The sequence below is a fragment of the Salmo salar genome, chromosome ssa01 (assembly GCF_905237065.1).
Source record: "Salmo salar chromosome ssa01, Ssal_v3.1, whole genome shotgun sequence".
Classification (NCBI taxonomy): Eukaryota; Metazoa; Chordata; class Actinopteri; order Salmoniformes; family Salmonidae; genus Salmo; species Salmo salar.
The window spans coordinates 6,153,030-6,175,054 of NC_059442.1; the positions used below are offsets into that span (position 1 = coordinate 6,153,030).

The window sequence follows — 22,025 nt, forward strand, 5'->3', positions numbered from 1 at the left end:
AGACTCCACCCCTTCTTCAGCCTGGTCCCCATAGGAACAGACTCCACCCCCTCTTCAGCCTGGTCCCCATAGGAACAGACTCCACCCCTTCTTCAGCCTGGTCCCCATAACAGACTCCACCCCCTCTTCAGCCTGGTCCCCATAGGAACAGACTCCACCCCCTCTTCAGCCTGGTCCCCATAGGAACAGACTCCACCCCCTCTTCAGCCTGGTCCCCATAGGAACAGCTCACCCCTTTTTCAGCCTGGTCCCCATAGGAACTGACTCCACCCCCTCTTCAGCCTGGTCCCCATAGGACAGACTCCACCCCTTCTTCAGCCTGGTCCCCATAGGAACAGACTCCACCCCCTCACACACACTTTCAGCCTGGTCCCCATAGGAACAGACTCCACCCCCTCACACACCTTTTCAGCCTGGTCCCCATAGGAACTGACTCCACCCCCTCACACACCTTTTCAGCCTGGTCCCCATAGGAACTGACTCCACCCCCTCACACACCTTTTCAGCCTGGTCCCCATAGGAACTGACTCCACCCCCTCACACACCTTTTCAGCCTGGTCCCCATAGGAACTGACTCCACCCCCTCACACACCTTTTCAGCCTGGTCCCCATAGGAACAGACTCCACCCCCTCACACACCTTTTCAGCCTGGTCCCCATAGGAACTGACTCCACCCCCTCACACACCTTTTCAGCCTGGTCCCCATAGGAACTGACTCCACCCCCTCACACACCTTTTCAGCCTGGTCCCCATAGGAACTGACTCCACCCCCTCACACACCGCCCTGCGGTTTGATCCAACCTGTGGGTGGGTGAAGGCAGTAGGTGGCCAGAGGGCCTGTTGTTTTGCCAGAGCGCCTGTTGTTTTCCCAGAGCGCCTGTTGTTTTGCCAGAGCGCCTGTTGTCTTGCCAGAGCGCCTGTTGTTTTGCCAGAGCGCCTGTTGTTTTCCCAGAGCGCCTGTTGTTTTGCTAGAGCGCCTGTTGTCTTGCCAGAGCGCCTGTTGTTTTCCCAGAGCGCCTGTTGTTTTGCTAGAGCACCTGTTGTCTTGCCAGAGCGCCTGTTGTTTTCCCAGAGCGCCTGTTGTCTTGCCAGAGCGCCTGTTGTTTTGCCAGAGCGCCTGTTGTTTTGCCAGAGCGCCTGTTGTTTTGCTAGAGCGCCTGTTGTCTTGCTAGAGCGCCTGTTGTTTTGCTAGAGCAGGGATCTTCTACCTTTTCTTCTCCAAATTACAAATTAAAAGAGGAAGTTTCAACTCTTAAAGCCTATTAGCTAGAACTGTAACTACAAACACATTTTCGCAAAGAGCAGCAGTTCAGCTGGTTAAACAAAAGGTAAGCCACGTGTTGACAAAACATTATGTCCAAGTCAAGAAAACTTACCAGCAGCCAGTTGACACACTGGTAGCTAGCATTGTAGCAGGTGGTTTTTCTATGCCATTTTAGTTTTCTTCCAGTTGTATTATTTTAGCAGACCCCCTGTCATACCCCAGGGTGCCCAGGGTTGAATACCCATGTAGTACAGCAGGGCTTCCTAAAACGTGTTCACCCAGGCCCAGCACTGGGGAACATCTCACGTCTATTTCAATGGGCACAAACACTGTTAATAACAAGCTGTTCACACCCTGCTTGTTGGCTGAGAGAACATTTTTGTAGGTTTAAAAGCGTATTTCCGCCAATTCTACACATTTTGTCATATGGTGAATTTTTGCCGTTTTAAAGCTCATTCTATTGCAATTCTATACATTTTGCCATGTCTATTCATGTGATATGAGTCACTTAAACATTACAAAATCTATGGGGCAAAAAAAACAACATTTTCTAAAAAGAAACGTTAACGGCTATGGGCTAGTTGGATCAGAACATTTCTGACAAGGTAGCAGCTAAGGTATGTATCGACTGATGTAACGAGAGGAACCGATGATGGAATACCCAATATAGAAGACGACCCCACCATGGCAGAGTGTTATCCCGGACTTTATTCACTGACTGGCCGCAGAACGATCACTTGTGAACTGGTCGATAGGTGACTGTGCATAAGCAGTGTACACATTTTCTGTAATGAGCTGCTATTGTTTTCTTAATGTAAGACCCTCCCAACTGAAAGATAATTCAGAACTGGCACCTATTATTATCATCATCTGTCTGACAGTGACATCGTTCGTCCTATTTTCTTTTTGCGTCAGTAAATACCAGACAGGGACTGCTCCAGTTTCTAACTCTTAATTCCACGGAGACCAATTAGTGTTGCGGTGGAATACGGCAGTGGAATGACAGACTGAAAGGTAGTCTTATTCGTTATGGAAAACAAACTTTCCCCCGGGGATCGGGACGTCAACAGATAACTGGCTCAACAATACTGTATCAATTCTTTCCATACACCTTCGTACAGATGGCCTTCCCTGCTCCCAGATCTGTTTGTATCCCCTTGACAGTGACCATAGGAGTTAGCAAGCCAAATATAGGAGTTGACACACACGTCACAGCAGCCTGGGTTTACTGGCAGTTAGTAAGTAGAACGACAGTAGGTGTGTATTGTTAATAGTTTTAAAAAATGTTTTATTACAATAACTGCATACATTCAAAGTTTTGAAGGGAAGGCCAATGATGTTACAGAAAACTAATGTATTTCCCTTGTTTTGTCATTTTAAATAAAAAAAGAAAATTTACAAAAGTGCTTCTTACATGGTGCAAAAATACTGAATAAAGTCAAAGTTTAAAAGGAAAAAAAACCCAGGAACAAAACATTTGACATTATATTCAAATTCTAAAATGCTACCAAGCCGGAGGGAGGAAGAGAGGTGGATTATGGGAACGTCCCAAATGGAAGCCTATTCACTATTAGGTGCACTATATTTAACCAGAGCTCTATGGGCCCCTGATCAAAAGTAGTGCACTAAATAGGGAATAGGGGGCCATTTGGGAAGCAAGCCTACACCAAACGGTCATAGAAAAACAACAACCCATCGATAGAGGTTAATATTAAAAATGGTTTGGATGAAACGACAACACCTCAAATAAATGTAAATTAATATATATAAAAAAAAAAATGTAACTATCCCGCACAACCTGTCAATTCAACATGCCCTAATAATTGCTTAGATATTAATAAATAACGTTTAAATTACCCACATCAAACAAAATAGATGGACATTCTATCTGAACCAGTCTATATTAGTTGAACGAGAGCTGGAAAGGCTTAGCGCGGCAGCAACTAGCTCTGGTCCAAGGCGTTACGACGGCTTGCTAACACTGAAGGCTCCGCGTTAACAAGCAGCCCTAAAGCTTATCGCCAACCAGACCTGTGACAGTCAGTTGCTTGGTTACAAAGGACTTTTTGATACACACACAAAGAAACTCCCATTTATTCACTCCCTACCAGACCTAAATGTCTGAATTATTATGGCACTTGTTTTCAGTCACACCTCTAGATACTTTTCTTGTTCCTATTTCAGTTGATATGTAATCCATGTGGGAGAGGAGGCTGCTGCAGGGTGAGGGTGGGAGAGGAGGCTGCAGGGTGAGGGTGGGAGAGGAGGCTGCTGCAGGGTGAGGGGTGGGAGAGGAGGCTGCAGGGTGAGGGTGGGAGAGGAGGCTGCAGGGTGAGGGTGGGAGAGGAGGCTGCTGCAGGGTGAGGGTGGGAGAGGAGGCTGCTAGGGTGAGGGTGGGAGAGGAGGCTGCTGCAGGGTGAGGGTGGGAGAGGAGGCTGCAGGGTGAGGGTGGGAGAGGAGGCTGCTGCAGGGTGAGGGTGGGAGAGGAGGCTGCTGCAGGGTGAGGGGTGGGAGAGGAGGCTGCTGCAGGGTGAGGGTGGGAGAGGAGGCTGCTGCAGGGTGAGGGTGGGAGAGGAGGCTGCTACAGGGTGAGGGGTGGGAGAGGAGGCTGCTGCAGGGTGAGGGTGGGAGAGGAGGCTGCTACAGGGTGAGGGTGGGAGAGGAGGCTGCTGCAGGGTGAGGGTGGGAGAGGAGGCTGCTGCAGGGTGAGGGTGGGAGAGGAGGCTGCTGCAGGGTGAGGGGTGGGAGAGGAGGCTGCTGAGGGTGAGGGTGGGAGAGGAGGCTGCTGCAGGGTGAGGGTGGTTGAGGAGGCTGCTGCAGGGTGAGGGTGGGAGAGGAGGCTGCTGCAGGGTGAGGGGTGGGAGAGGAGGCTGCTGCAGGGTGAGGGTGGGAGAGGAGGCTGCAGGGTGAGGGTGGGAGAGGAGGCTGCTGCAGGGTGAGGGTGGGAGAGGAGGCTGCTGCAGGGTGAGGGTGGGAGAGGAGGCTGCTGCAGGGTGAGGGTGGGAGAGGAGGCTGCTGCAGGGTGAGGGTGGGAGAGGAGGCTGCTGCAGGGTGAGGGTGGGAGAGGAGGCTGCTACAGGGTGAGGGGTGGGAGAGGAGGCTGCTACAGGGTGAGGGTGGGAGAGGAGGCTGCTACAGGGTGAGGGTGGGAGAGGAGGCTGCTACAGGGTGAGGGTGGGAGAGGAGTCTCCAGGGTGAGGATGGGAGAGGAGGCTGCAGGGTGAGGGTGGGAGAGGAGGCTGCAGGGTGAGGGGTGGGAGAGGAGGCTGCAGGGTGAGGGTGGGAGAGGAGGCTGCAGGGTGAGGGGTGGGAGAGGAGGCTGCAGGGTGAGGGGTGGGAGAGGAGGCTGCAGGGTGAGGGTGGGAGAGGAGGCTGCAGGGTGAGGGTGGGAGAGGAGGCTGCAGGGTGAGGGTGGGAGAGGAGGCTGCAGGGTGAGGGTGGGAGAGGAGGCTGCAGGGTGAGGGTGGGAGAGGAGGCTGCAGGGTGAGGGTGGGAGAGGAGGCTGCAGGGTGAGGGTGGGAGAGTGGTGGTGGACAGGACTGTAGAGGGAGGAGGAGGTGCTGCTTGCCTGCTCAGCATAAGGCCGTTGGAAGATCTGTGTTGAGGAAGGAGGTGGTTTTGCTTGAAGCATCACAGTCCCCTCGTCTGACCTGTTGGTTGATGACCTGCTGTTTCTGGATTCACTAACTAGTTCCTGGGTTTGGTGACACAGTTCAACCTAAGATTTTATATAACTAAACCAAGATAGATCGCAGCCTGTCGTTTCCAATGGGAACAAATGAGTCATAGTGGGCAGAACAAGCAAGAAGGTGGGCAGAGCCAAGCACGATCTAGCAAGATCCTATTGGAGCCTTCTAGCATACATCTACATATTTCCGTTAGGGAACGCCTACTCTGTGAAGTATGCAATAACTCAATTCACCTTTGCACTCCTTGTAACAGCATGATTTAAAAAAAAAGGGTAAAGTCTACAAAAATGAATCCATTCCGTTCATAACAGATTCTAGTTTTGAGAACAGAAAACTGTATTGTGATCAAATGTTTCATTGATGAGAAGATTTGCAGAATGTCGGTCAAAATCCATCTCGTTCCATCTTCTCCCACTGCCCGCCAGTGGGCCTTCCTCTCACTACCATATTTGGTAACCCGGATGCTTCACATTTTATACATCCAGTGAAGTATCTGTCTCATTGTTCTATGTGTGGTTGTACCATGAGTTCAGGCGGTATGAGAGCCTGCTGAGAGAAGTGAAGGGACTGCTGTGAGCTTATCCACTTCCTGGTAATTCTTCACCTATCCAATGGGTCTGTAGGTGCTCTCCACTGCTCCTCCTCTCTCTGTGTGGAGTCACTGGGTCACAGGTATGAGCTGGTAACATGGTTAAAGGGCTAGTAACTGTTCTCATGTCCAGCCAGGATGTACAGGTTGCTGAGGGCTGTGGGGTTGTCAGTGGGTCGACTCTCCAGAACCACCACCCTGTTAGAAAGAGAGAGAGATATGTCAGTTAGCAGCAGCTCTCCAGAACCACCACCCTGTTAGAGAGAGATGTCAGTTAGCAGCAGCTCTCCAGAACCACCACCCTGTTAGAGAGAGAGAGATGTCAGTTAGCAGCAGCTCTCCAGAACCACCACCCTGTTAGAGAGAGAGAATGTCAGTTAGCAGCAGCTCTCCAGAACCACCACCCTGTTAGAGAGAGAGATGTCAGTTAGCAGCAGCTCTCCAGAACCACCACCCTGTTAGAGAGAGAGATGTCAGTTAGCAGCAGCTCTCCAGAACCACCACCCTGTTAGAGAGAGAGATGTCAGTTAGCAGCAGCTCTCCAGAACCACCACCCTGTTAGAGAGAGAGATGTCAGTTAGCAGCAGCTCTCCAGAACCACCACCCTTTTAGAGAGAGATGTCAGTTAGCAGCAGCTCTCCAGAACCACCACCCTGTTAGAGAGATGTCAGTTAGCAGCAGCTCTCCAGAACCACCACCCTGTTAGAGAGAGAGATGTCAGTTAGCAGCAGCTCTCCAGAACCACCACCCTGTTAGAGAGAGAGATGTCAGTTAGCAGCAGCTCTCCAGAACCACCACCCTGTTAGAGAGAGAGATGTCAGTTAGCAGCAGCTCTCCAGAACCACCACCCTGTTAGAGAGAGAGATGTCAGTTAGCAGCAGCTCTCCAGAACCACCACCCTGTTAGAGAGAGATGTCAGTTAGCAGCAGCTCTCCAGAACCACCACCCTGTTAGAGAGAGAGATGTCAGTTAGCAGCAGCTCTCCAGAACCACCACCCTGTTAGAGAGAGAGATGTCAGTTAGCAGCAGCTCTCCAGAACCACCACCCTGTTAGAGAGAGAGATGTCAGTTAGCAGCAGCTCTCCAGAACCACCACCCTGTTAGAGAGAGAGATGTCAGTTAGCAGCAGCTCTCCAGAACCACCACCCTGTTAGAGAGAGAGATGTCAGTTAGCAGCAGCTCTCCAGAACCACCACCCTGTTAGAGAGAGAGTGTCAGTTAGCAGCAGCTCTCCAGAACCACCACCCTGTTAGAGAGAGAGATGTCAGTTAGCAGCAGCTCTCCAGAACCACCACCCTGTTAGAGAGAGAGATGTCAGTTAGCAGCAGCTCTCCAGAACCACCACCCTGTTAGAGAGAGAGATGTCAGTTAGCAGCAGCTCTCCAGAACCACCACCCTGTTAGAGAGAGAGATGTCAGTTAGCAGCAGCTCTCCAGAACCACCACCCTGTTAGAGAGAGAGATGTCAGTTAGCAGCAGCTCTCCAGAACCACCACCCTGTTAGAGAGAGAGATGTCAGTTAGCAGCAGCTCTCCAGAACCACCACCCTGTTAGAGAGAGAGATGTCAGTTAGCAGCAGCTCTCCAGAACCACCACCCTGTTAGAGAGAGAGATGTCAGTTAGCAGCAGCTCTCCAGAACCACCACCCTGTTAGAGAGAGAGATGTCAGTTAGCAGCAGCTCTCCAGAACCACCACCCTGTTAGAGAGAGATGTCAGTTAGCAGCAGCTCTCCAGAACCACCACCCTGTTAGAGAGAGATGTCAGTTAGCAGCAGCTCTCCAGAACCACCACCCTGTTAGAGAGAGATGTCAGTTAGCAGCAGCTCTCCAGAACCACCACCCTGTTAGAGAGAGAGATGTCAGTTAGCAGCAGCTCTCCAGAACCACCACCCTGTTAGAGAGAGATGTCAGTTAGCAGCAGCTCTCCAGAACCACCACCCTGTTAGAGAGAGAGATGTCAGTTAGCAGCAGCTCTCCAGAACCACCACCCTGTTAGAGAGAGAGATGTCAGTTAGCAGCAGCTCTCCAGAACCACCACCCTGTTAGAGAGAGATGTCAGTTAGCAGCAGCTCTCCAGAACCACCACCCTGTTAGAGAGAGATGTCAGTTAGCAGCAGCTCTCCAGAACCACCACCCTGTTAGAGAGAGAGATGTCAGTTAGCAGCAGCTCTCCAGAACCACCACCCTGTTAGAGAGAGATGTCAGTTAGCAGCAGCTCTCCAGAACCACCACCCTGTTAGAGAGAGATGTCAGTTAGCAGCAGCTCTCCAGAACCACCACCCTGTTAGAGAGAGATGTCAGTTAGCAGCAGCTCTCCAGAACCACCACCCTGTTAGAGAGAGAGATGTCAGTTAGCAGCAGCTCTCCAGAACCACCACCCTGTTAGAGAGAGAGATGTCAGTTAGCAGCAGCTCTCCAGAACCACCACCCTGTTAGAGAGAGAGATGTCAGTTAGCAGCAGCTCTCCAGAACCACCACCCTGTTAGAGAGAGATGTCAGTTAGCAGCAGCTCTCCAGAACCACCACCCTGTTAGAGAGAGATGTCAGTTAGCAGCAGCTCTCCAGAACCACCACCCTGTTAGAGAGAGATGTCAGTTAGCAGCAGCTCTCCAGAACCACCACCCTGTTAGAGAGAGATGTCAGTTAGCAGCAGCTCTCCAGAACCACCACCCTGTTAGAGAGAGAGATGTCAGTTAGCAGCAGCTCTCCAGAGCCACCACCCTGTTAGAGAGAGAGATGTCAGTTAGCAGCAGCTCTCCAGAGCCACCACCCTGTTAGAGAGAGAGATGTCAGTTAGCAGCAGCTCTCCAGAACCACCACCCTGTTAGAGAGAGAGAGATGTCAGTTAGCAGCAGCTCTCCAGAACCACCACCCTGTTAGAGAGAGAGAGATGTCAGTTAGCAGCAGCTCTCCAGAACCACCACCCTGTTAGAGAGAGAGATGTCAGTTAGCAGCAGCTCTCCAGAACCACCACCCTGTTAGAGAGAGATGTCAGTTAGCAGCAGCTCTCCAGAACCACCACCCTGTTAGAGAGAGATGTCAGTTAGCAGCAGCTCTCCAGAACCACCACCCTGTTAGAGAGAGAGATGTCAGTTAGCAGCAGCTCTCCAGAACCACCACCCTGTTAGAGAGAGAGAGATGTCAGTTAGCAGCAGCTCTCCAGAACCACCACCCTGTTAGAGAGAGAGATGTCAGTTAGCAGCAGCTCTCCAGAACCACCACCCTGTTAGAGAGAGATGTCAGTTAGCAGCAGCTCTCCAGAACCACCACCCTGTTAGAGAGAGAGATGTCAGTTAGCAGCAGCTCTCCAGAACCACCACCCTGTTAGAGAGAGAGATGTCAGTTAGCAGCAGCTCTCCAGAACCACCACCCTGTTAGAGAGAGAGATGTCAGTTAGCAGCAGCTCTCCAGAACCACCACCCTGTTAGAGAGAGAGATGTCAGTTAGCAGCAGCTCTCCAGAACCACCACCCTGTTAGAGAGAGAGATGTCAGTTAGCAGCAGCTCTCCAGAACCACCACCCTGTTAGAGAGAGATGTCAGTTAGCAGCAGCTCTCCAGAACCACCACCCTGTTAGAGAGAGAGATGTCAGTTAGCAGCAGCTCTCCAGAACCACCACCCTGTTAGAGAGAGAGATGTCAGTTAGCAGCAGCTCTCCAGAACCACCACCCTGTTAGAGAGAGAGATGTCAGTTAGCAGCAGCTCTCCAGAACCACCACCCTTTTAGAGAGAGATGTCAGTTAGCAGCAGCTCTCCAGAACCACCACCCTGTTAGAGAGAGATGTCAGTTAGCAGCAGCTCTCCAGAACCACCACCCTGTTAGAGAGAGATGTCAGTTAGCAGCAGCTCTCCAGAACCACCACCCTGTTAGAGAGAGAGATGTCAGTTAGCAGCAGCTCTCCAGAACCACCACCCTGTTAGAGAGAGATGTCAGTTAGCAGCAGCTCTCCAGAACCACCACCCTGTTAGAGAGAGATGTCAGTTAGCAGCAGCTCTCCAGAACCACCACCCTGTTAGAGAGAGAGAGATGTCAGTTAGCAGCAGCTCTCCAGAACCACCACCCTGTTAGAGAGAGAGATGTCAGTTAGCAGCAGCTCTCCAGAACCACCACCCTGTTAGAGAGAGAGATGTCAGTTAGCAGCAGCTCTCCAGAACCACCACCCTGTTAGAGAGAGAGATGTCAGTTAGCAGCAGCTCTCCAGAACCACCACCCTGTTAGAGAGAGAGATGTCAGTTAGCAGCAGCTCTCCAGAACCACCACCCTGTTAGAGAGAGAGATGTCAGTTAGCAGCAGCTCTCCAGAACCACAACAACAACACTACAGCGGGTTATAGCTGCTAACCAGGTCCCCATCTGGAGAAAACACACACAGAACAGAACAGAATTCATTGAATAGAATTGCTAGAATATCTTGGTGGGTTAAAGAGTAGCAGGCAGCTAGACAGAGATTATGAGGAGTAGAGAGGGTGGTGCCATCCTTCCGGCAGAGTGACAGATGAGATGAGGAGTATCTCTGCCCACAGAGGGTAACAGTCCAAGACCAGAGTGTCTGATTTATCAGATGGAATTACAGAGGAGCAGAGAGACACTCAAACCAGGCTGGCGTGGCAGTGCCCAGGTGCCAGTCTGAATAAAACATTCAGGTTGGATTGGCAGAGCACAGGCTGTTGCAGGAGAATCAGAATGGGCTGAGCCTAAAGCACCACGGGGCCTTGTCCTGGGAGAACCATCATTACTAGGAGATCTACCACCACAGGGTGGGAAATGTGTCCGAGCCAGGACGTTAAATCACATTGAGTGGTTTCTATAGTTGAGGACTGGTGTAGAGGGCTAGGATACTGCCCTGCCCACTCTGCAGCATGTAACCAACCAGGGAGTTAAATCACATTGAGTGGTTTCTATAGTTGAGGACTGGTGTAGAGGGCTAGGATACTGCCCTGCCCACTCTGCAGCATGTAACCAACCAGGGAGTTAAATCACATTGACTGGTTTCTATAGTTGAGGACTGGTGTAGAGGGCTAGGATACTGCCCTGCCCACTCTGCCCACTCTGCAGCATGTAACCAAACAGGGAGTTAAATCACATTGAGTGGTTTCTATAGTTGAGGACTGGTGTAGAGGGCTAGGATACTGCCCTGCCCACTCTGCCCACTCTGCAGCATGTAACCAACCAGGGAGTTAAATCACATTGACTGGTTTCTATAGTTGAGGACTGGTGTAGAGGGCTAGGATACTGCCCTGCCCACTCTGCAGCATGTAACCAACCAGGGAGTTAAATCACATTGAGTGGTTTCTATAGTTGAGGACTGGTGTAGAGGGCTAGGATACTGCCCTGCCCACTCTGCAGCATGTAACCAACCAGGGAGTTAAATCACATTGAGTGGTTTCTATAGTTGAGGACTGGTGTAGAGGGCTAGGATACTGCCCTGCCCACTCTGCAGCATGTAACCAACCAGGGAGTTAAATCACATTGAGTGGTTTCTATAGTTGAGGACTGGTGTAGAGGGCTAGGATACTGCCCTGCCCACTCTGCCCACTCTGCAGCATGTAACCAACCAGGGAGTTAAATCACATTGAGTGGTTTCTATAGTTGAGGACTGGTGTAGCGGGCTAGGATACTGCCCTGCCCACTCTGCCCACTCTGCAGCATGTAACCAACCAGGGAGTTAAATCACATTGAGTGGTTTCTATAGTTGGGGACTGGTGTAGAGGGCTAGGATACTGCCCTGCCCACTCTGCCCACTCTGCAGCATGTAACCAACCAGGGAGTTAAATCACATTGAGTGGTTTCTATAGTTGAGGACTGGTGTAGAGGGCTAGGATACTGCCCTGCCCACTCTGCAGCATGTAACCAACCAGGGAGTTAAATCACATTGAGTGGTTTCTATAGTTGAGGACTGGTGTAGAGGGCTAGGATACTGCCCTGCCCACTCTGCCCACTCTGCAGCATGTAACCAACCAGGGAGTTAAATCACATTGACTGGTTTCTATAGTTGGGGACTGGTGTAGAGGGCTAGGATACTGCCCTGCCCACTCTGCAGCATGTAACCAACCAGGGAGTTAAATCACATTGAGTGGTTTCTATAGTTGAGGACTGGTGTAGCGGGCTAGGATACTGCCCTGCCCACTCTGCCCACTCTGCAGCATGTAACCAACCAGGGAGTTAAATCACATTGAGTGGTTTCTATAGTTGAGGACTGGTGTAGCGGGCTAGGATACTGCCCTGCCCACTCTGCCCACTCTGCAGCATGTAACCAAACAGGGAGTTAAATCACATTGAGTGGTTTCTATAGTTGAGGACTGGTGTAGAGGGCTAGGATACTGCCCTGCCCACTCTGCCCACTCTGCAGCATGTAACCAACCAGGGAGTTAAATCACATTGAGTGGTTTCTATAGTTGAGGACTGGTGTAGAGGGCTAGGATACTGCCCTGCCCACTCTGCCCACTCTGCAGCATGTAACCAACCAGGGAGTTAAATCACATTGAGTGGTTTCTATAGTTGAGGACTGGTGTAGAGGGCTAGGATACTGCCCTGCCCACTCTGCAGCATGTAACCAACCAGGGAGTTAAATCACATTGAGTGGTTTCTATAGTTGAGGACTGGTGTAGAGGGCTAGGATACTGCCCTGCCCACTCTGCCCACTCTGCAGCATGTAACCAACCAGGGAGTTAAATCACATTGAGTGGTTTCTATAGTTGAGGACTGGTGTAGAGGGCTAGGATACTGCCCTGCCCACTCTGCCCACTCTGCAGCATGTAACCAACCAGGGAGTTAAATCACATTGAGTGGTTTCTATAGTTGGGGACTGGTGTAGAGGGCTAGGATACTGCCCTGCCCACTCTGCAGCATGTAACCAACCAGGGAGTTAAATAACATTGAGTGGTTTCTATAGTTGAGGACTGGTGTAGAGGGCTAGGATACTGCCCTGCCCACTCTGCCCACTCTGCAGCATGTAACCAACCAGGGAGTTAAATCACATTGACTGGTTTCTATAGTTGAGGACTGGTGTAGAGGGCTAGGATACTGCCCTGCCCACTCTGCCCACTCTGCAGCATGTAACCAACCAGGGAGTTAAATCACATTGAGTGGTTTCTATAGTTGAGGACTGGTGTAGAGGGCTAGGATACTGCCCTGCCCACTCTGCAGCATGTAACCAACCAGGGAGTTAAATCACATTGACTGGTTTCTATAGTTGAGGACTGGTGTAGAGGGCTAGGATACTGCCCTGCCCACTCTGCAGCATGTAACCAACCAGGGAGTTAAATCACATTGAGTGGTTTCTATAGTTGAGGACTGGTGTAGAGGGCTAGGATACTGCCCTGCCCACTCTGCCCACTCTGCAGCATGTAACCAACCAGGGAGTTAAATCACATTGAGTGGTTTCTATAGTTGAGGACTGGTGTAGAGGGCTAGGATACTGCCCTGCCCACTCTGCAGCATGTAACCAACCAGGGAGTTAAATCACATTGAGTGGTTTCTATAGTTGAGGACTGGTGTAGAGGGCTAGGATACTGCCCTGCCCACTCTGCCCACTCTGCAGCATGTAACCAACCAGGGAGTTAAATCACATTGACTGGTTTCTATAGTTGAGGACTGGTGTAGAGGGCTAGGATACTGCCCTGCCCACTCTGCCCACTCTGCAGCATGTAACCAACCAGGGAGTTAAATCACATTGACTGGTTTCTATAGTTGAGGACTGGTGTAGAGGGCTAGGATACTGCCCTGCCCACTCTGCCCACTCTGCAGCATGTAACCAACCAGGGAGTTAAATCACATTGACTGGTTTCTATAGTTGAGGACTGGTGTAGAGGGCTAGGATACTGCCCTGCCCACTCTGCCCACTCTGCAGCATGTAACCAACCAGGGAGTTAAATCACATTGAGTGGTTTCTATAGTTGAGGACTGGTGTAGAGGGCTAGGATACTGCCCTGCCCACTCTGCAGCATGTAACCAACCAGGGAGTTAAATCACATTGAGTGGTTTCTATAGTTGAGGACTGGTGTAGAGGGCTAGGATACTGCCCTGCCCACTCTGCAGCATGTAACCAACCAGGGAGTTAAATCACATTGAGTGGTTTCTATAGTTGAGGACTGGTGTAGCGGGCTAGGATACTGCCCTGCCCACTCTGCAGCATGTAACCAACCAGGGAGTTAAATCACATTGACTGGTTTCTATAGTTGAGGACTGGTGTAGCGGGCTAGGATACTGCCCTGCCCACTCTGCAGCATGTAACCAACCAGGGAGTTAAATCACATTGAGTGGTTTCTATAGTTGAGGACTGGTGTAGAGGGCTAGGATACTGCCCTGCCCACTCTGCCCACTCTGCAGCATGTAACCAACCAGGGAGTTAAATCATATTGAGTGGTTTCTATAGTTGAGGACTGGTGTAGAGGGCTAGGATACTGCCCTGCCCACTCTGCAGCATGTAACCAACCAGGGAGTTAAATCACATTGACTGGTTTCTATAGTTGAGGACTGGTGTAGAGGGCTAGGATACTGCCCTGCCCACTCTGCCCACTCTGCAGCATGTAACCAACCAGGGAGTTAAATCACATTGAGTGGTTTCTATAGTTGGGGACTGGTGTAGAGGGCTAGGATACTGCCCTGCCCACTCTGCAGCATGTAACCAACCAGGGAGTTAAATCACATTGAGTGGTTTCTATAGTTGAGGACTGGTGTAGAGGGCTAGGATACTGCCCTGCCCACTCTGCAGCATGTAACCAACCAGGGAGTTAAATCACATTGAGTGGTTTCTATAGTTGAGGACTGGTGTAGAGGGCTAGGATACTGCCCTGCCCACTCTGCAGCATGTAACCAACCAGGGAGTTAAATCACATTGAGTGGTTTCTATAGTTGAGGACTGGTGTAGAGGGCTAGGATACTGCCCTGCCCACTCTGCCCACTCTGCAGCATGTAACCAACCAGGGAGTTAAATCACATTGACTGGTTTCTATAGTTGAGGACTGGTGTAGAGGGCTAGGGTACTGCCCTGCCCACTCTGCCCACTCTGCAGCATGTAACCAACCAGGGAGTTAAATCACATTGAGTGGTTTCTATAGTTGAGGACTGGTGTAGAGGGCTAGGATACTGCCCTGCCCACTCTGCCCACTCTGCAGCATGTAACCAACCAGGGAGTTAAATCACATTGAGTGGTTTCTATAGTTGAGGACTGGTGTAGCGGGCTAGGATACTGCCCTGCCCACTCTGCCCACTCTGCAGCATGTAACCAACCAGGGAGTTAAATCACATTGACTGGTTTCTATAGTTGAGGACTGGTGTAGAGGGCTAGGATACTGCCCTGCCCACTCTGCCCACTCTGCAGCATGTAACCAACCAGGGAGTTAAATCACATTGAGTGGTTTCTATAGTTGAGGACTGGTGTAGAGGGCTAGGATACTGCCCTGCCCACTCTGCCCACTCTGCAGCATGTAACCAACCAGGGAGTTAAATCACATTGAGTGGTTTCTATAGTTGAGGACTGGTGTAGAGGGCTAGGATACTGCCCTGCCCACTCTGCAGCATGTAACCAACCAGGGAGTTAAATCACATTGACTGGTTTCTATAGTTGAGGACTGGTGTAGAGGGCTAGGATACTGCCCTGCCCACTCTGCAGCATGTAACCAACCAGGGAGTTAAATCACATTGACTGGTTTCTATAGTTGAGGACTGGTGTAGAGGGCTAGGATACTGCCCTGCCCACTCTGCCCACTCTGCAGCATGTAACCAACCAGGGGAGTTAAATCACATTGACTGGTTTCTATAGTTGAGGACTGGTGTAGAGGGCTAGGATACTGCCCTGCCCACTCTGCAGCATGTAACCAACCAGGGAGTTAAATCACATTGACTGGTTTCTATAGTTGAGGACTGGTGTAGAGGGCTAGGATACTGCCCTGCCCACTCTGCAGCATGTAACCAACCAGGGAGTTAAATCACATTGAGTGGTTTCTATAGTTGAGGACTGGTGTAGAGGGCTAGGATACTGCCCTGCCCACTCTGCCCACTCTGCAGCATGTAACCAACCAGGGAGTTAAATCACATTGAGTGGTTTCTATAGTTGAGGACTGGTGTAGAGGGCTAGGATACTGCCCTGCCCACTCTGCAGCATGTAACCAACCAGGGAGTTAAATCACATTGAGTGGTTTCTATAGTTGAGGACTGGTGTAGAGGGCTAGGATACTGCCCACTTGCCCACTCTGCCACTCTGCAGCATGTAACCAACCAGGGAGTTAAATCACATTGAGTGGTTTCTATAGTTGAGGACTGGTGTAGAGGGCTAGGATACTGCCCTGCCCACTCTGCCCACTCTGCAGCATGTAACCAACCAGGGAGTTAAATCACATTGACTGGTTTCTATAGTTGAGGACTGGTGTAGAGGGCTAGGATACTGCCCTGCCCACTCTGCCCACTCTGCAGCATGTAACCAACCAGGGAGTTAAATCACATTGAGTGGTTTCTATAGTTGGGGACTGGTGTAGAGGGCTAGGATACTGCCCTGCCCACTCTGCCCACTCTGCAGCATGTAACCAACCAGGGAGTTAAATCACATTGACTGGTTTCTATAGTTGGGGACTGGTGTAGAGGGCTAGGATACTGCCCTGCCCACTCTGCAGCATGTAACCAACCAGGGAGTTAAATCACATTGACTGGTTTCTATAGTTGAGGACTGGTGTAGAGGGCTAGGATACTGCCCTGCCCACTCTGCCCACTCTGCAGCATGTAACCAACCAGGGAGTTAAATCACATTGAGTGGTTTCTATAGTTGGGGACTGGTGTAGAGGGCTAGGATACTGCCCTGCCCACTCTGCCCACTCTGCAGCATGTAACCAACCAGGGAGTTAAATCACATTGAGTGGTTTCTATAGTTGGGGACTGGTGTAGAGGGCTAGGATACTGCCCTGCCCACTCTGCAGCATGTAACCAACCAGGGAGTTAAATCACATTGAGTGGTTTCTATAGTTGAGGACTGGTGTAGAGGGCTAGGATACTGCCCTGCCCACTCTGCCCACTCTGCAGCATGTAACCAACCAGGGAGTTAAATCACATTGACTGGTTTCTATAGTTGAGGACTGGTGTAGAGGGCTAGGATACTGCCCTGCCCACTCTGCCCACTCTGCAGCATGTAACCAACCAGGGAGTTAAATCACATTGAGTGGTTTCTATAGTTGAGGACTGGTGTAGAGGGCTAGGATACTGCCCTGCCCACTCTGCAGCATGTAACCAACCAGGGAGTTAAATCACATTGACTGGTTTCTATAGTTGAGGACTGGTGTAGAGGGCTAGGATACTGCCCTGCCCACTCTGCAGCATGTAACCAACCAGGGAGTTAAATCACATTGACTGGTTTCTATAGTTGAGGACTGGGGGTAGGGCGGAGAGACACCCCCGCCCACTCTGCCAGCATGTAACCAACCAGGGAGTTAAATCACATTGAGTGGTTTCTATAGTTGAGGACTGGTGTAGAGGGCTAGGATACTGCCCTGCCCACTCTGCAGCATGTAACCAACCAGGGAGTTAAATCACATTGAGTGGTTTCTATAGTTGAGGACTGGTGTAGAGGGCTAGGATACTGCCCTGCCCACTCTGCAGCATGTAACCAACCAGGGAGTTAAATCACATTGACTGGTTTCTATAGTTGAGGACTGGTGTAGAGGGCTAGGATACTGCCCTGCCCACTCTGCCCACTCTGCAGCATGTAACCAACCAGGGAGTTAAATCACATTGAGTGGTTTCTATAGTTGGGGACTGGTGTAGAGGGCTAGGATACTGCCCTGCCCACTCTGCAGCATGTAACCAACCAGGGAGTTAAATCACATTGAGTGGTTTCTATAGTTGAGGACTGGTGTAGAGGGCTAGGATACTGCCCTGCCCACTCTGCAGCATGTAACCAACCAGGGAGTTAAATCACATTGAGTGGTTTCTATAGTTGAGGACTGGTGTAGCGGGCTAGGATACTGCCCTGCCCACTCTGCCCACTCTGCAGCATGTAACCAACCAGGGAGTTAAATCACATTGAGTGGTTTCTATAGTTGGGGACTGGTGTAGAGGGCTAGGATACTGCCCTGCCCACTCTGCCCACTCTGCAGCATGTAACCAACCAGGGAGTTAAATCACATTGAGTGGTTTCTATAGTTGAGGACTGGTGTAGAGGGCTAGGATACTGCCCTGCCCACTCTGCAGCATGTAACCAACCAGGGAGTTAAATCACATTGAGTGGTTTCTATAGTTGAGGACTGGTGTAGAGGGCTAGGATACTGCCCTGCCCACTCTGCCCACTCTGCAGCATGTAACCAACCAGGGAGTTAAATCACATTGACTGGTTTCTATAGTTGGGGACTGGTGTAGAGGGCTAGGATACTGCCCTGCCCACTCTGCCCACTCTGCAGCATGTAACCAACCAGGGAGTTAAATCACATTGAGTGGTTTCTATAGTTGAGGACTGGTGTAGAGGGCTAGGATACTGCCCTGCCCACTCTGCAGCATGTAACCAACCAGGGAGTTAAATCACATTGAGTGGTTTCTATAGTTGAGGACTGGTGTAGAGGGCTAGGATACTGCCCTGCCCACTCTGCCCACTCTGCAGCATGTAACCAACCAGGGAGTTAAATCACATTGAGTGGTTTCTATAGTTGAGGACTGGTGTAGCGGGCTAGGATACTGCCCTGCCCACTCTGCCCACTCTGCAGCATGTAACCAACCAGGGAGTTAAATCACATTGAGTGGTTTCTATAGTTGAGGACTGGTGTAGAGGGCTAGGATACTGCCCTGCCCACTCTGCCCACTCTGCAGCATGTAACCAACCAGGGAGTTAAATCACATTGACTGGTTTCTATAGTTGAGGACTGGTGTAGAGGGCTAGGATACTGCCCTGCCCACTCTGCCCACTCTGCAGCATGTAACCAACCAGGGAGTTAAATCACATTGAGTGGTTTCTATAGTTGGGGACTGGTGTAGAGGGCTAGGATACTGCCCTGCCCACTCTGCCCACTCTGCAGCATGTAACCAACCAGGGAGTTAAATCACATTGACTGGTTTCTATAGTTGGGGACTGGTGTAGAGGGCTAGGATACTGCCCTGCCCACTCTGCAGCATGTAACCAACCAGGGAGTTAAATCACATTGACTGGTTTCTATAGTTGAGGACTGGTGTAGAGGGCTAGGATACTGCCCTGCCCACTCTGCCCACTCTGCAGCATGTAACCAACCAGGGAGTTAAATCACATTGAGTGGTTTCTATAGTTGGGGACTGGTGTAGAGGGCTAGGATACTGCCCTGCCCACTCTGCCCACTCTGCAGCATGTAACCAACCAGGGAGTTAAATCACATTGAGTGGTTTCTATAGTTGGGGACTGGTGTAGAGGGCTAGGATACTGCCCTGCCCACTCTGCAGCATGTAACCAACCAGGGAGTTAAATCACATTGAGTGGTTTCTATAGTTGAGGACTGGTGTAGAGGGCTAGGATACTGCCCTGCCCACTCTGCCCACTCTGCAGCATGTAACCAACCAGGGAGTTAAATCACATTGACTGGTTTCTATAGTTGAGGACTGGTGTAGAGGGCTAGGATACTGCCCTGCCCACTCTGCCCACTCTGCAGCATGTAACCAACCAGGGAGTTAAATCACATTGAGTGGTTTCTATAGTTGAGGACTGGTGTAGAGGGCTAGGATACTGCCCTGCCCACTCTGCAGCATGTAACCAACCAGGGAGTTAAATCACATTGACTGGTTTCTATAGTTGAGGACTGGTGTAGAGGGCTAGGATACTGCCCTGCCCACTCTGCAGCATGTAACCAACCAGGGAGTTAAATCACATTGACTGGTTTCTATAGTTGAGGACTGGTGTAGAGGGCTAGGATACTGCCCTGCCCACTCTGCAGCATGTAACCAACCAGGGAGTTAAATCACATTGAGTGGTTTCTATAGTTGAGGACTGGTGTAGAGGGCTAGGATACTGCCCTGCCCACTCTGCAGCATGTAACCAACCAGGGGAGTTAAATCACATTGAGTGGTTTCTATAGTTGAGGACTGGTGTAGAGGGCTAGGATACTGCCCTGCCCACTCTGCAGCATGTAACCAACCAGGGAGTTAAATCACATTGACTGGTTTCTATAGTTGAGGACTGGTGTAGAGGGCTAGGATACTGCCCTGCCCACTCTGCCCACTCTGCAGCATGTAACCAACCAGGGAGTTAAATCACATTGAGTGGTTTCTATAGTTGGGGACTGGTGTAGAGGGCTAGGATACTGCCCTGCCCACTCTGCAGCATGTAACCAACCAGGGAGTTAAATCACATTGAGTGGTTTCTATAGTTGAGGACTGGTGTAGAGGGCTAGGATACTGCCCTGCCCACTCTGCAGCATGTAACCAACCAGGGAGTTAAATCACATTGAGTGGTTTCTATAGTTGAGGACTGGTGTAGCGGGCTAGGATACTGCCCTGCCCACTCTGCCCACTCTGCAGCATGTAACCAACCAGGGAGTTAAATCACATTGAGTGGTTTCTATAGTTGGGGACTGGTGTAGAGGGCTAGGATACTGCCCTGCCCACTCTGCCCACTCTGCAGCATGTAACCAACCAGGGAGTTAAATCACATTGAGTGGTTTCTATAGTTGAGGACTGGTGTAGAGGGCTAGGATACTGCCCTGCCCACTCTGCAGCATGTAACCAACCAGGGAGTTAAATCACATTGAGTGGTTTCTATAGTTGAGGACTGGTGTAGAGGGCTAGGATACTGCCCTGCCCACTCTGCCCACTCTGCAGCATGTAACCAACCAGGGAGTTAAATCACATTGACTGGTTTCTATAGTTGGGGACTGGTGTAGAGGGCTAGGATACTGCCCTGCCCACTCTGCCCACTCTGCAGCATGTAACCAACCAGGGAGTTAAATCACATTGAGTGGTTTCTATAGTTGAGGACTGGTGTAGAGGGCTAGGATACTGCCCTGCCCACTCTGCAGCATGTAACCAACCAGGGAGTTAAATCACATTGAGTGGTTTCTATAGTTGAGGACTGGTGTAGAGGGCTAGGATACTGCCCTGCCCACTCTGCCCACTCTGCAGCATGTAACCAACCAGGGAGTTAAATCACATTGAGTGGTTTCTATAGTTGAGGACTGGTGTAGCGGGCTAGGATACTGCCCTGCCCACTCTGCAGCATGTAACCAACCAGGGAGTTAAATCACATTGAGTGGTTTCTATAGTTGAGGACTGGTGTAGAGGGCTAGGATACTGCCCTGCCCACTCTGCAGCATGTAACCAACCAGGGAGTTAAATCACATTGACTGGTTTCTATAGTTGGGGACTGGTGTAGAGGGCTAGGATACTGCCCTGCCCACTCTGCCCACTCTGCAGCATGTAACCAACCAGGGAGTTAAATCACATTGAGTGGTTTCTATAGTTGAGGACTGGTGTAGCGGGCTAGGATACTGCCCCGCCCACTCTGCCCACTCTGCAGCATGTAACCAACCAGGGAGTTAAATCACATTGAGTGGTTTCTATAGTTGAGGACTGGTGTAGAGGGCTAGGATACTGCCCTGCCCACTCTGCAGCATGTAACCAACCAGGGAGTTAAATCACATTGACTGGTTTCTATAGTTGAGGACTGGTGTAGAGGGCTAGGATACTGCCCTGCCCACTCTGCAGCATGTAACCAACCAGGGAGTTAAATCACATTGAGTGGTTTCTATAGTTGAGGACTGGTGTAGAGGGCTAGGATACTGCCCTGCCCACTCTGCCCACTCTGCAGCATGTAACCAACCAGGGAGTTAAATCACATTGAGTGGTTTCTATAGTTGAGGACTGGTGTAGAGGGCTAGGATACTGCCCTGCCCACTCTGCAGCATGTAACCAACCAGGGAGTTAAATCACATTGACTGGTTTCTATAGTTGAGGACTGGTGTAGAGGGCTAGGATACTGCCCTGCCCACTCTGCAGCATGTAACCAACCAGGGAGTTAAATCACATTGAGTGGTTTCTATAGTTGAGGACTGGTGTAGAGGGCTAGGATACTGCCCTGCCCACTCTGCCCACTCTGCAGCATGTAACCAACCAGGGAGTTAAATCACATTGAGTGGTTTCTATAGTTGAGGACTGGTGTAGAGGGCTAGGATACTGCCCTGCCCACTCTGCCCACTCTGCAGCATGTAACCAACCAGGGAGTTAAATCACATTGACTGGTTTCTATAGTTGAGGACTGGTGTAGAGGGCTAGGATACTGCCCTGCCCACTCTGCCCACTCTGCAGCATGTAACCAACCAGGGAGTTAAATCACATTGAGTGGTTTCTATAGTTGGGGACTGGTGTAGAGGGCTAGGATACTGCCCTGCCCACTCTGCCCACTCTGCAGCATGTAACCAACCAGGGAGTTAAATCACATTGACTGGTTTCTATAGTTGGGGACTGGTGTAGAGGGCTAGGATACTGCCCTGCCCACTCTGCAGCATGTAACCAACCAGGGAGTTAAATCACATTGACTGGTTTCTATAGTTG

General features: G+C 50.7%; 1 protein-coding gene across 5 annotated transcripts in view; it reads right to left on the minus strand.

Moving 5' to 3' along the window:
* Positions 1–4,678: 4,678 nt before the first annotated feature.
* Positions 4,679–22,025, minus strand: part of map4k5 (mitogen-activated protein kinase kinase kinase kinase 5) — a 148,013-nt gene continuing 130,666 nt past the window's right edge. For 4 of the 5 annotated variants that reach the window (XM_045709476.1, XM_045709445.1, XM_045709553.1 and 1 more), the window contains one exon: positions 4,680–5,740. In XM_045709476.1, coding sequence (XP_045565432.1) covers positions 5,653–5,740 — 88 coding nt within the window. In that variant the 3' untranslated portion in view covers positions 4,680–5,652. Of the gene's footprint in view, positions 5,741–22,025 lie in introns of all 5 variants that reach the window. The other variant, XM_045709575.1, reaches the window with a different exon arrangement.